The 10,697-nt window shown below is 39.0% G+C and overlaps 1 protein-coding gene across 6 annotated transcripts in view; it reads right to left on the bottom strand.

Moving 5' to 3' along the window:
• Positions 1-10,697, bottom strand: part of pde1cb (phosphodiesterase 1C, calmodulin-dependent b) — a 117,425-nt gene that overhangs the window by 15,739 nt on the left and 90,989 nt on the right. For all 6 annotated transcript variants that reach the window (XM_013913241.1, XM_013913240.1, XM_013913242.1 and 3 more), the window contains 8 exons: positions 10,426-10,539; positions 7,638-7,820; positions 5,606-5,672; positions 5,264-5,380; positions 4,832-4,972; positions 2,889-2,989; positions 1,183-1,311; positions 615-716 (listed from right to left, as the gene is read on the bottom strand). In XM_013913241.1, the coding sequence (XP_013768695.1) occupies positions 615-716; positions 1,183-1,311; positions 2,889-2,989; positions 4,832-4,972; positions 5,264-5,380; positions 5,606-5,672; positions 7,638-7,820; positions 10,426-10,539 (954 nt within the window). The remainder of the gene's footprint in view (positions 1-614; positions 717-1,182; positions 1,312-2,888; positions 2,990-4,831; positions 4,973-5,263; positions 5,381-5,605; positions 5,673-7,637; positions 7,821-10,425; positions 10,540-10,697) is intronic.

Here is a 10,697-nt window from a genome sequence, read left to right as displayed (position 1 = left end):
CATTAATGCTAAAGAATACAAGCAGCACAACATTAATTCTGTCAAAGGAAGTGCTATATTTTTTTTCTGTGAAAACAAAACATTTTCTGCTAGCTCATCAGCAGTAGCAAAAGGACGGCATGCCAACAAACCTGCCAGCAATTTCTGGCAGCGGCTCTTTTTTTTTTAGCCACAGTGTGTAAATAAATTTCACCCTGCCAAATCTGGTGTGACTACACCGTAACTCTGTTGCAGACGTCCAGCACAGAGAAGCAAGCTGCGTTTGTGCCTGAGAGGCACCGTGGTAATTCTCTGTTGAATACCTGCACTGTGTAATGTGCGACATTTGGTACTATTTGGCAGCAAATGACTCGTTGAATTTAATTTTTTTATGTTGAGTAAACAACACCTGAGCAACAGAAATCCTCCCTTGTTTTTCATTCCAGAGGTCCACCTGATATAAAACAGGCCTGTTTATAGTGTTTCTCTCCATGTGCCTCCTTTGGGGCAGGATTAATTAGGTTGTAAATGGCAGGTGGTTAGTAAATGGTGGCTGATAGCGGGGGTAATGGGTATGTAAATTGCAGGGGCAAGGGCGCACATTATAAACTGTAATGAAGGAAATGGCAACTGACCCCTCCGGTTGTTGTAGGAAGTTCTTCATGGCCTTAACTTGCTGGAAGTGGCAGGACATGTCTGTAGCCAGCACCATTTCCACTACTAAAGCCCGCAGCTCTCTAAATGAAAAAAGGAGAGAAAACGTGAGCCATGTGCAGCATAAAAAACGGTCAAACCTGCGGCTAATAAAAGCTGACTTATTTTGAAGTCTTTGTAATTAGATGAAGGCGGTTTTTGAGAACTATTTATATCTGATTTGACAGTAGCTTATGCTGTATGTAATCAGATTAGAGCTATCTTCATATAACAGTTCCATTTCTATAAAGTTGTTGAGCCTTGGAGGTAATCCAGCTTTGCTGATTTTGACTCTGTGTTTCTACGGTGTATAAGTAGCCTGGAAAAACAGGAGCTCAGTTTACTTTGAGTAGATGTTCATTGTGAGACTGCTTGACCTGTGCGCTCTGCTTGGTTTTATTCATGCTTTGTCTGTTCTTATGTGATATTTTTACATCTGACTTTTAATCCCCTTTGCTGTCACTCACCTATCCTGCACCCTTCCTATCATTCTCTGTCTGTGTTACTGACCTCCAGTCATCCTTAGAAAGGTTGTAGAGGATGTTCATTTCATCGTCGTCCTGCAGCAGGCGATAGGCTGCGCTGACATGATGACTCTCCAATACTGAACGATCATTATACAGGATAGCTGTGTCTGACCTGTCAGTCCAAAAGAAAGAAAACTCTTTTCTTGGGCTATTGCAGGGAAATCAAACAGCTCAGAAAACACATGAGGGATCCACAGATGTTACTAAATCCTTTAAACATTTTTGCAGATGCTAGTCAAAATCAAAGATCCAAATTGGTTGCCTACTTGAGATTCATTTAGCTGCTTCTGTTTTACTTTAGTTCAAAAACTGTAGCTTGATGACACTATAAAGAGTGCTGTGCTCAAAACACTGAGTGCACAACAAAGCTATTGCTGCAGTCTGGCAACTAGTGAAAGATCTGACATATTTCTTTCCTGGCAAATCCAATACGACATGGTCAAAGACTAAAATTTGGTTGAACTCTCACCTGCCAAATGCAACAGAAAAACAATGAAAAGAATAAACAGAAAAAATAAAGAAATAACATGTGGAGGGTATTATTTACTTAAACCTGCATCAAAGCTAACTTTTTTTTTTTAAACTTTCATTATTTATTGAAAGGCTAAGGAACACTGACTCTTCTAAGGTTCTAAATCAAAAATGAATAAAATGAAGTTCATGCATCCTAAAAATAGGAGGGCACTGGTCAAAAGAAATCATTTTGTTTCTCATAATAATAGATTTTAATTGTTGTGTTAGGTGAAATGCCAAAAAAGTTTCAAAGGACTCTATCTGCTGCTGTGAAAATGTAAGTACACCCCCATGATTTTAGGCCCATATTTTGCCCTAAAATGTCCTGTGGCTGAAAAACAAACCCAAATCATCACCTCTCTGCCACCATGCTTGACAGCTAGTATGAAGTGTTTGTCATGATATGCTGTGTTTTCACGAAATGTGACACTCTGCATCGTGGTCAGATATCTCCACCTTGGTCTCATCTGTCCAAAGAACACTTTTCCAGATGTTTTTGGGTTTGTTCAGGCCCAAAAAGAGAAGAGGTTTTCTCCTGGCAACCATTCCAACTCTGCAGCCTTCTTCCAACTGTACCGTCAGGAACATTAACATTATATCTGTGTGAGTTTGATATTGTCTTGGGGTTTCAAAATTTCTCTTAGCACTGCAAGGTCTGACCTTGGGGTTCATTTGCTGGGGCATCCACTACTCAGAAGATTGTAACATGTTGTTAACAAACACCTAAATGCTTTAGACCTGTAAGCTGCCAAAACTTCTGCTTTTACAGAGATGGTCACAGTTGCTGATGATCAATTAATCAAATGCATTTTATTATCAGCACCTATCAGCTACTTATCTTAAGTCCTATAGAAGCTGTAATGGTATACTTAGTTTTTCATAGCTGTATATAGAGTCCTGTGAATTGTTTTTCCTTTTTTTTTTCCAAATGATGGTAAATGTTTTTCTTTCAAGTTGACAAGAGTGAAAAATGCTGAGCAATTCCTTGTTTTGTAGAACAGATTTTTTTTTTTTTCAAGAGGATGAGTTTTGGAGTTCATCTGGACTCCCAACCAGCCCCAGTGTTATTACTGCACTGCAGGCGATCACAGTGTGATTGTAAAGCCCTCTTGCTGCAAATGAAAACATTGATCGGGCGAGTCGGTGCCATGCATTTATGATTTAATGATCCATTACCTTGTCTGAATGTGGAAGTTGTTTGTGGTCCCCGTGTGCTCGTAGTCATGCACCGCCGCCGCAAAGATCATGGCAAAGATCTCAAGCTCAGTCAACCAATGCTGGAGGCAAAAGAAGAAGAAAAGAGGAGGACAAGGGAGCGAGGTAAAAGGAGGGGTGAGGTAAGGATGATGATGAGGAGGGCATTAAGACGGATATTTAAGAGGGAACGGTGTTCAGGAGAAGAGGTAACGACATGGAAAAGACAGACATTGACAGGAAAAGGAGGTGGGGAAAGTAATGAAAAGAATGGACAAAAATTAGAGAAGAGAGATGAGAAGCAAGTGAATTGAAAAAAGAGACGCAGGGAATAGAACACCAAGCCATAAAAATGTAGAGGCGAAAAGTGATATAAAAGATCCAGAGAAGTATGCGGCATGAGAAATACATTACCGTCAGGGATGAAAGGAAACAAATGGGAAGAAGGAGATAGAGGAAAAGGTTAGAAAAGCAAAAAAGAAACTTCAGATAAGACAAGCTCTATTGAAAATTGCATTTTAAACTCTCACTTCATCACTTCTGGTTTCAGTTTCTCAGTTTCAGTGACGGTCTGTCAATCTGCTTTGTTCCACATATGTCACCAAATATTACAAAAAACCCCACAAGTCTCTTTTTTAAGTTTACTATAAGTTTAGTGTCACAAGGTGAGACTACACATCACACCTTCCTATGTGTGTTTTTTGGGCATGTTGTAGCTGTTTGATGTGCGATTCATGATTACAGCAAAGAAGATAATGTCAGTGCAGCAGCACACTGTTGCAGGAATAGTTTGAGATAATCTTATTTCATTTCTGGCCAAGATGTCAGTGAGGAAGATCGATAACAACTCTTCAATATATAATTAGTTAATATTATTGGTGGATTTGCAGATTTTTTTTCAGTGAATCAATCATTAGTTTCATCTATAAAATCTAAAATCTAATCTGTAATCAGCACACTGTAATCAGGGCTTTTTCCCCTCTAAGATGTGCATGCATCTGAGTGCCCTCACATACACAGAGTGGGGATTTAGCTCAGGAAGCCCAGTCGATATTGGTGACTAATCAACAGTGGGGGGTGGAGGAGTCATTAAAAACAGGGTGGATGCATGATGGCTGATCCACCACTCACTGTATTTCCTCATGGGTCTGCTTTATGAATGACCTGTTGATTGTTGATTTAATGGAGTCTGGAGGGCCTGCAAAATGATAGATGTCCCTCACCTGCTCTCCAAGGAGCCTGTGGTTCTAGCAGTAATGTGGTTTCCTCCGCAAGGCACTGCCCAGAGAAACATACCATGCCGACAGCTGTCGCAGCCACCTTATTAAGGTGATTAAATAAAAACACTGGAAGCGGGGGCAGCCGGCTGGTTAGGGACTTTGAACTCAGGCTAGTGTTTTTTATTCCTTTTTTGAATAAATGCTGCATCAGAAATGCCCTAAAGTCACCTCGGTGCAAAGAAGTGAAATATAGGTCACCTGATAGTAAAAAGAGCAAAAGCAGCAAAATCTATGGAGCAGCAATGATATACCCAGGAAAAAAAGGCAAGAGGTAATATTTTATTTTATATTCGGTGCCTATTCCTTAGATGTTTTCAACCTTCCTAGAATTAATTTTGGCTCTTGTTTGTTTTTTTGTCTAAAAAGATGGTTCATGGATTCTTCAGGCTAAAAAAAAGCCATATTTAAAAGCTGAATGTCAAGCAAAGCTGCAATTAGGCTGACAGAGATGTTCTGAATACCATGTGGATAAAATCCCCTCACTTTCACAGACTAAGCTTCGATCCCGTGAGCTTGCTTTCTTGGAACTAAACCAAGATGGTCAACAGTTTTTTTTTTGTTTGTTTTTTGCTTGTTTCTTTTTAGCAGGTTACTGTATGTATGTGTATAACATTATGTTACCTAACTTGTCCATGATTTACTCACCACCATGCCAGTCTTGAGTAGCAAGTAGTGCACAGTCTGTGTGACATCAGCAGCATGAATCAGGTTGTGGTAGGGGTTTTTATGTTTGCTGTATCCGACCTCAAGGGCCTCAACAAATGACACCACCGCAGAGATTGGGATCTGACATTAGACAAAACAACAAGAAAATGTAAACAGGAAACCCTTCTCCAAGATATCTGGTGACTTGAATGATGTACTATCAGTTGAGATGAAATGTGGCCAGCCCCCTTCATATAATGATTAAAATTTAGTGAGATAATCTTATTCTAAGGTGGAGAGGAGAGTGTGCCCACATCCATCAAATAAGGAACAGTGAAGATTCTTACTCATACTGAATAGTTTTTCTTGTTTTAATGGCATAAACCACCACATATCAGTTTCAGGTGGTACATTATTTCCTTGGGGCTTTACCTTGAAACGACTAATGAGATCATATCTTGTGAGCAGCTCGTAGAATATGAATTTAAGTGCGTGGTCTCCACTGGCCTCATTCAGAGCGAAGACATCAAACGACCACTTGTCAACATTCTGTATGAAGGAGAAACATTTAAATAATGACACCATCCTTGTCAAACAACTTATTCATCCTCTACCAACACAAAAGGAAAACACACAACACAAACAAACGGTGCCAAAAGTCCACTTCATATAAATATTTCAGAGTATGTCGATTTTCACAGCGTGTATGTGTGCACCAAGTAACTTTTCCTTATGCGTATGTTTCTTTTTGAATGTGAGTGCGCACGTTAATACCTTAAGCACAGATATGACAGAGGCCGGGTAGCTGAGTCCCACCATATTGGAGGTACGCCGGTACATCCTGTTTGAACGAGATAAAAACATCAAATGAAAAGCACTGCTGAGTGCAAACAGCAGAGGTTACTACACCAACCCCAAACCACAGCCTGCTGGTTTCCCTAAAGCTTCAAATATGCACAACTCACTGTGAAGCTATATTAGACAGGTTAGGTTGAGAAGAGGTAAATGCTTTGCAAGCTAGTCTTTTTTTTTTTTTTTTTTTTTTTTTACATGCAAAAGCTTTATCCTCACATATGAGGATAAAATATGGTTTTACTTCATTGCAAGCTGCAACACAAGCTACATAATTCCCCATGAGACCAACGAGTCATTAGATTCAGTTGGATGGCTACAAAATTAGTGTGTGGTGCTCAGCATCTCGCAATTTAGTGGAATAAGAACAGATGCTAGAGATTCAAATTTAGCATCACAATAGTTGTAATGAACGGCAGATATCTATACAGATAGTGGACAGCTATCTGTGCGCTGTTCCACATTTTCACTTTAATCCTCCATTTTCCAATATGGCTTCACTGTAAAACAGATTAAGAAAGATTATAACTCACATGTTAGAGGCTTACTGATTTAAACAAATACATGTTGCATGTTACTGTGTGATAAAGCACAGCCTAGAGCTGTATGCAGCTCTCCGAATGATTGTGCTTAGCCAGGCTTGCCAAGGAACTGATGATGTATTGTTGACTCAGGTGAGAGAGCCAGCGTTCCGAGGATGCACACACATTTCCAGCAGATTGAAATTTTAACCAAAGAGTGTGGCTTTAAATTTTGAATTATTTCCTCTCTCTCCTACTTGTCAGTCGCTCTCATTCAGTTTGGTGCTCACACGTTCAGATAAGGCAGTCTTAAGTAAGAACTTCATCACCTATCAGCAATAATATACCAGAGATTTACATTGCAAGACAGAAAAATATATTATTTACATATGTATATATATTGTAATTGAATAATAAATATGCCAAACGGTTTGCCTCTCTCACCTTTACTGCTTTGAATCCTTCCTCCCTCTGCTGTATACCTAAGTATTTATTAAAGCACCAACAGATGTAAATAAAGAAAAACCTAAAAACAGACAACCCTCCTCCTCCAGCTTTTGCTTATCTATTCTAAGAGCCTCTTATATATGAGCTTTACACCTGCCAAAAGTAAAGTCTCAAACTATTTTTTTGGCTACAAAGAACTACTATTTCCCTCGGTAAAGGATTCTACTTAACCTGCACCCCTGCCTCTCACTATAAAGTCTTTTTTGCTTTTTAGACACCTCATACGTCTTCATCTGAACTAGAGTAAAAAGACCTGCGGTCAAAGTCTCCTGTCATGATTTGATTATCTAAAGATTGTAAACAATGACCAGAGGAGAGGCACTAGTTCCCTTCCAGACCACTTGAATTACTATATGCTGAAAGGTTATTATTGATCTTTTTGTCTAGTAGTGCCAAAAACATGTTGCCAACCCCCAGCTTTAATAACTACTCTTAAATTATGTACAAAAGAAAGTTCTAATACTGCATTTTAGTATTTGCCTTATTGCCTTCAAATGTTTTTCATGATTCATCTAAAAAGACTTATGTCATATCAAATTCACACATCAACATATCATCTATCCAGACACAAACAAAAGCAAACAGCATGTGCAATAAAATGGGTGACTTAAAATAAGTTTCGAGCCTCTGCATAACTCAGTTATTTACTATTCCTCATTAAATTACACAAAACTTTGAACTACTTTAACAAACAAAAGCAAACAAAACAGCTTTAGAACACTATGTCTTCTATCCATTTGTTATGCAAGGCCAAACTAAAGACGCTGATTGAACTGCTTCAAGTCGTGACACTGATTTGGATGCACCAATAATAGATTGGCAAGGGGGGAAATAAAAGGTGATAGGCCATGAATTATTTAGGGATGATGGCTCCAGGCTCGGATGTGATCGTGGAAGTGTTTTTGTGCGACACAAACAAATTCTACCTCTCAACAAATATTCCAGCCTGAACGGCGTGGACGATGCTTCGGAAGCGAGGTTTTTCCTCGTTACGTCTTAGCATCAGGCCCATCTGTCGGGTAAAGGTGGAGGCCAGCCAGTCTCGCACTTCTGAAGGCACCGACTCGGACTGAATGTCACTGAGTTCATCTTCTGTGTCCACCAAGCGCCTGGAAGAAACCACATCATTATTATTATTAGTAGTGGTAGTAGTAGTAGTAGTGCAAGACAGAAATAAAGGTACAAAAAAGGAAGATGCAGAGACCAAAGATTTACTAAAATATTTATTGTTTGTTGCACATTTACATTCACAAAGGATAGAACTCAAATCCTAATGCTGTCCATCAAATAATATTGCCTCTTATGTAAGATCAAAACAACCCAGGCCTCTTGAAACACCGGGACGCATAATACCAATCCAATTTATAATTCTCCACAGCCACCCTGTTGTGTTGACATGTATGAGGGATCAAGAGCAAAGCCTGCAAACTCTCTGAACTAAATACATGCTCGCATGGCAGAGAGAGTGAGAGAGAGATGGAGAGGGGGGTGGGGGGGAGAAAGCATTCACAACATAGGTTTTATGGCGCTACATGGATTCTGCACTGGATAGTTCATCATCCTCCATCCTAGGGTGGCGCTGCCATTGCTGACCCTAATCTGACTGGATCTAGATGATGAGAGGTTTTCAAAATTCCATAAGCCTGGTCGTATCTCAGATTTTGGACCTCCACTGGACTTTTGAAATATACTGACCTACTATATTTCCTAATAATAAATTTTAAAATGTGCAGTGACACCAATGATAGTAGTTTTCTATTTTTAAACTTGGCCAGAGGGGCAGCAGAACAGAAATTATTTGTATTTTGTTCTTTTGAAATTTAAAGACCACTTATTAAATGTATATACCCCTTGCCCATGTTTGTCACAGAAAACTTCAGTGGTAAGTGAAGTACATTGATGAAGAGTAAATTTCTCACATTGAAGGTAATGCAGGTCATTTAAGGTAAAAAAGCAAACTTGTACCATCCCTTTGTCTATCTGATATTGATGCTTGGCCAATCAGCAGCTATGTCAACCTCTGAGAAAAAGATCTGGCTACCACTTGAAAGTGTGAAATGCAAAAATATTGATTATGTAAAATGACTCTGATATCTAGATGATGAGAGGTTTTCATAATTCCATAAGCCTGGTCTTATGGAAGTTAAATGTCCTATAAAAAGAAACTATAATTGGAAAAGAAAATTGTATCAGTAGGTCATACTTAGAAAAACATCAGAAATTGTAGTTGTTGGCCAAGAAATTGCAATCAGTCCATTTATTAACATCCCTTTCCTGTAAAAACATTTGTTGTTATTGAGAAAATGATGATGAGAAATCCACATCTGTGTGTAAATGCCTTCACTTGCCTTGGAGAAACAAATGAGGAGGGCTTGTTGTTCTCATCATTAATTAACGAGCTAACTATCATTAATTAACAGTAGTAACAATATTTTAATGTTACATTAAGCTGAGGTGCAGCAAACATTAACAACTTATCTACTTCTGGGTAGTTTATGTGCCCCACGTTTTATGTGATAGACTCCAGCCTCACTATGACCCTGAACTGGATACACATGAGAAAATGGATGAATGGATATTAAGAAAATGTGTTGCTTGTAAGAATCTGATCTGAAAAGTATGAAAAATCTGAAAAGCATTGATCAGCCTTTTATAGTATCAGGATGATTATCAGAACTGATGTTCTGAATCTTTCCAGTTGTCTCCAAATATTTACTGCTTACAATTTATTACAATATCCTGCATTATAACATAGCAGCATTATCAGATTGTTAATATGCCATAAAAGAAAGAGGAGAACAGACGAGGTGTTATCTATGGTAGTACAGATGTTGCTGAGGCAGACGTAGATGTCCACATTGTTATGATGCATTTTAATGATGGCAGTTTATTTACATGGCTAAGGTTAAGCCAATGAAAACAACCAATCTTCTGTTGCTGTGTAGCATGAGCACAGTAGCAGAGAACCTGTTTCACACAGCCAGCCAAACGTGTCTCCAAATTGCTGTGTCAGTGCTGGTCTGGCAGCACACATTTTCATTCTGGTACAGGAGGAAATCATTCTGGCTTCTTTATATTTCTTTAACCCAGTCACACCTGTCTCTGGTGGCACTGAGCCCAGGATGCATTGATGCAAAACTCCACTGGAAAAATCTTGTTTTGGTCTACAGGAAGGCAAGCACCAATATAATAATGATCAAACTCCTACATGTAAAGATGCCCCCCACAGGTTTTAGTTTCTTTTAGGTAGCTAGCTTAAAGGTTATTTTTTCCAGCTGCCAGCAAAGAAGGAGATTTAGAATTTGCTAACATACAGCCAGCAGGAAGCTACGGCTGAGCTAGACTGAATCAGCTGGAGAGATGATCTGTGTGATTAGTTGTTATGTTGTGAGGCAATGTGGGGGCTGCTTTTCTGTGATTAGTTATTATACCAGTGGCTGTATGTAAGTTACTTGTCAGACATTCTAGCACAGGGTAGAAAATTAAACCAGTATTTCAAGTTCTGGTCTGTAAATTCTATTTAGAGTCATAAAAACTAATTAAAATCATGACATATGAATTATTCTATAATCTTTACTGTAGCACTGATGCCAGATTACTTAAGCCAGTTTCCACTTCAGCAAATTCTGGCCTTAGAGCTGCAGGGTTTTCTTGATAAATGGACTATTTCTTGATAAATTAACCATTTTAAAGCAACTTCCAACATTTTCTTACCTTGTTTCCTCGATGTAAACAGATTCCAGCACAGACGCCGCATACTCAAGGTTTTTCTTGAGGTCAGTAAGTGAAGCCTCTCCTCTCTCCAGTTGCTTTACAAGACATCGTAATCTAAAACAGAGATCCAAAAGTCATTTAACAAATGGGATTACACCCATGACATATGACATGATAAACTATCGTAAATGATATTGGATTAACCCCATCTGGGTTGTGTTCCGTGTGTGTGTGTGTGTGTGTGTGTGTGTGTGTGTGTGTGTGTGTGTGTG

The sequence above is a fragment of the Pundamilia nyererei genome, unplaced genomic scaffold, assembly GCF_000239375.1.
Source record: "Pundamilia nyererei isolate P.nyererei 1_Seehausen unplaced genomic scaffold, PunNye1.0 scaffold00121, whole genome shotgun sequence".
Lineage (NCBI taxonomy): Eukaryota > Metazoa > Chordata > Actinopteri > Cichliformes > Cichlidae > Pundamilia > Pundamilia nyererei.
This window is presented reverse-complemented; position numbering and strand designations above follow the sequence as displayed.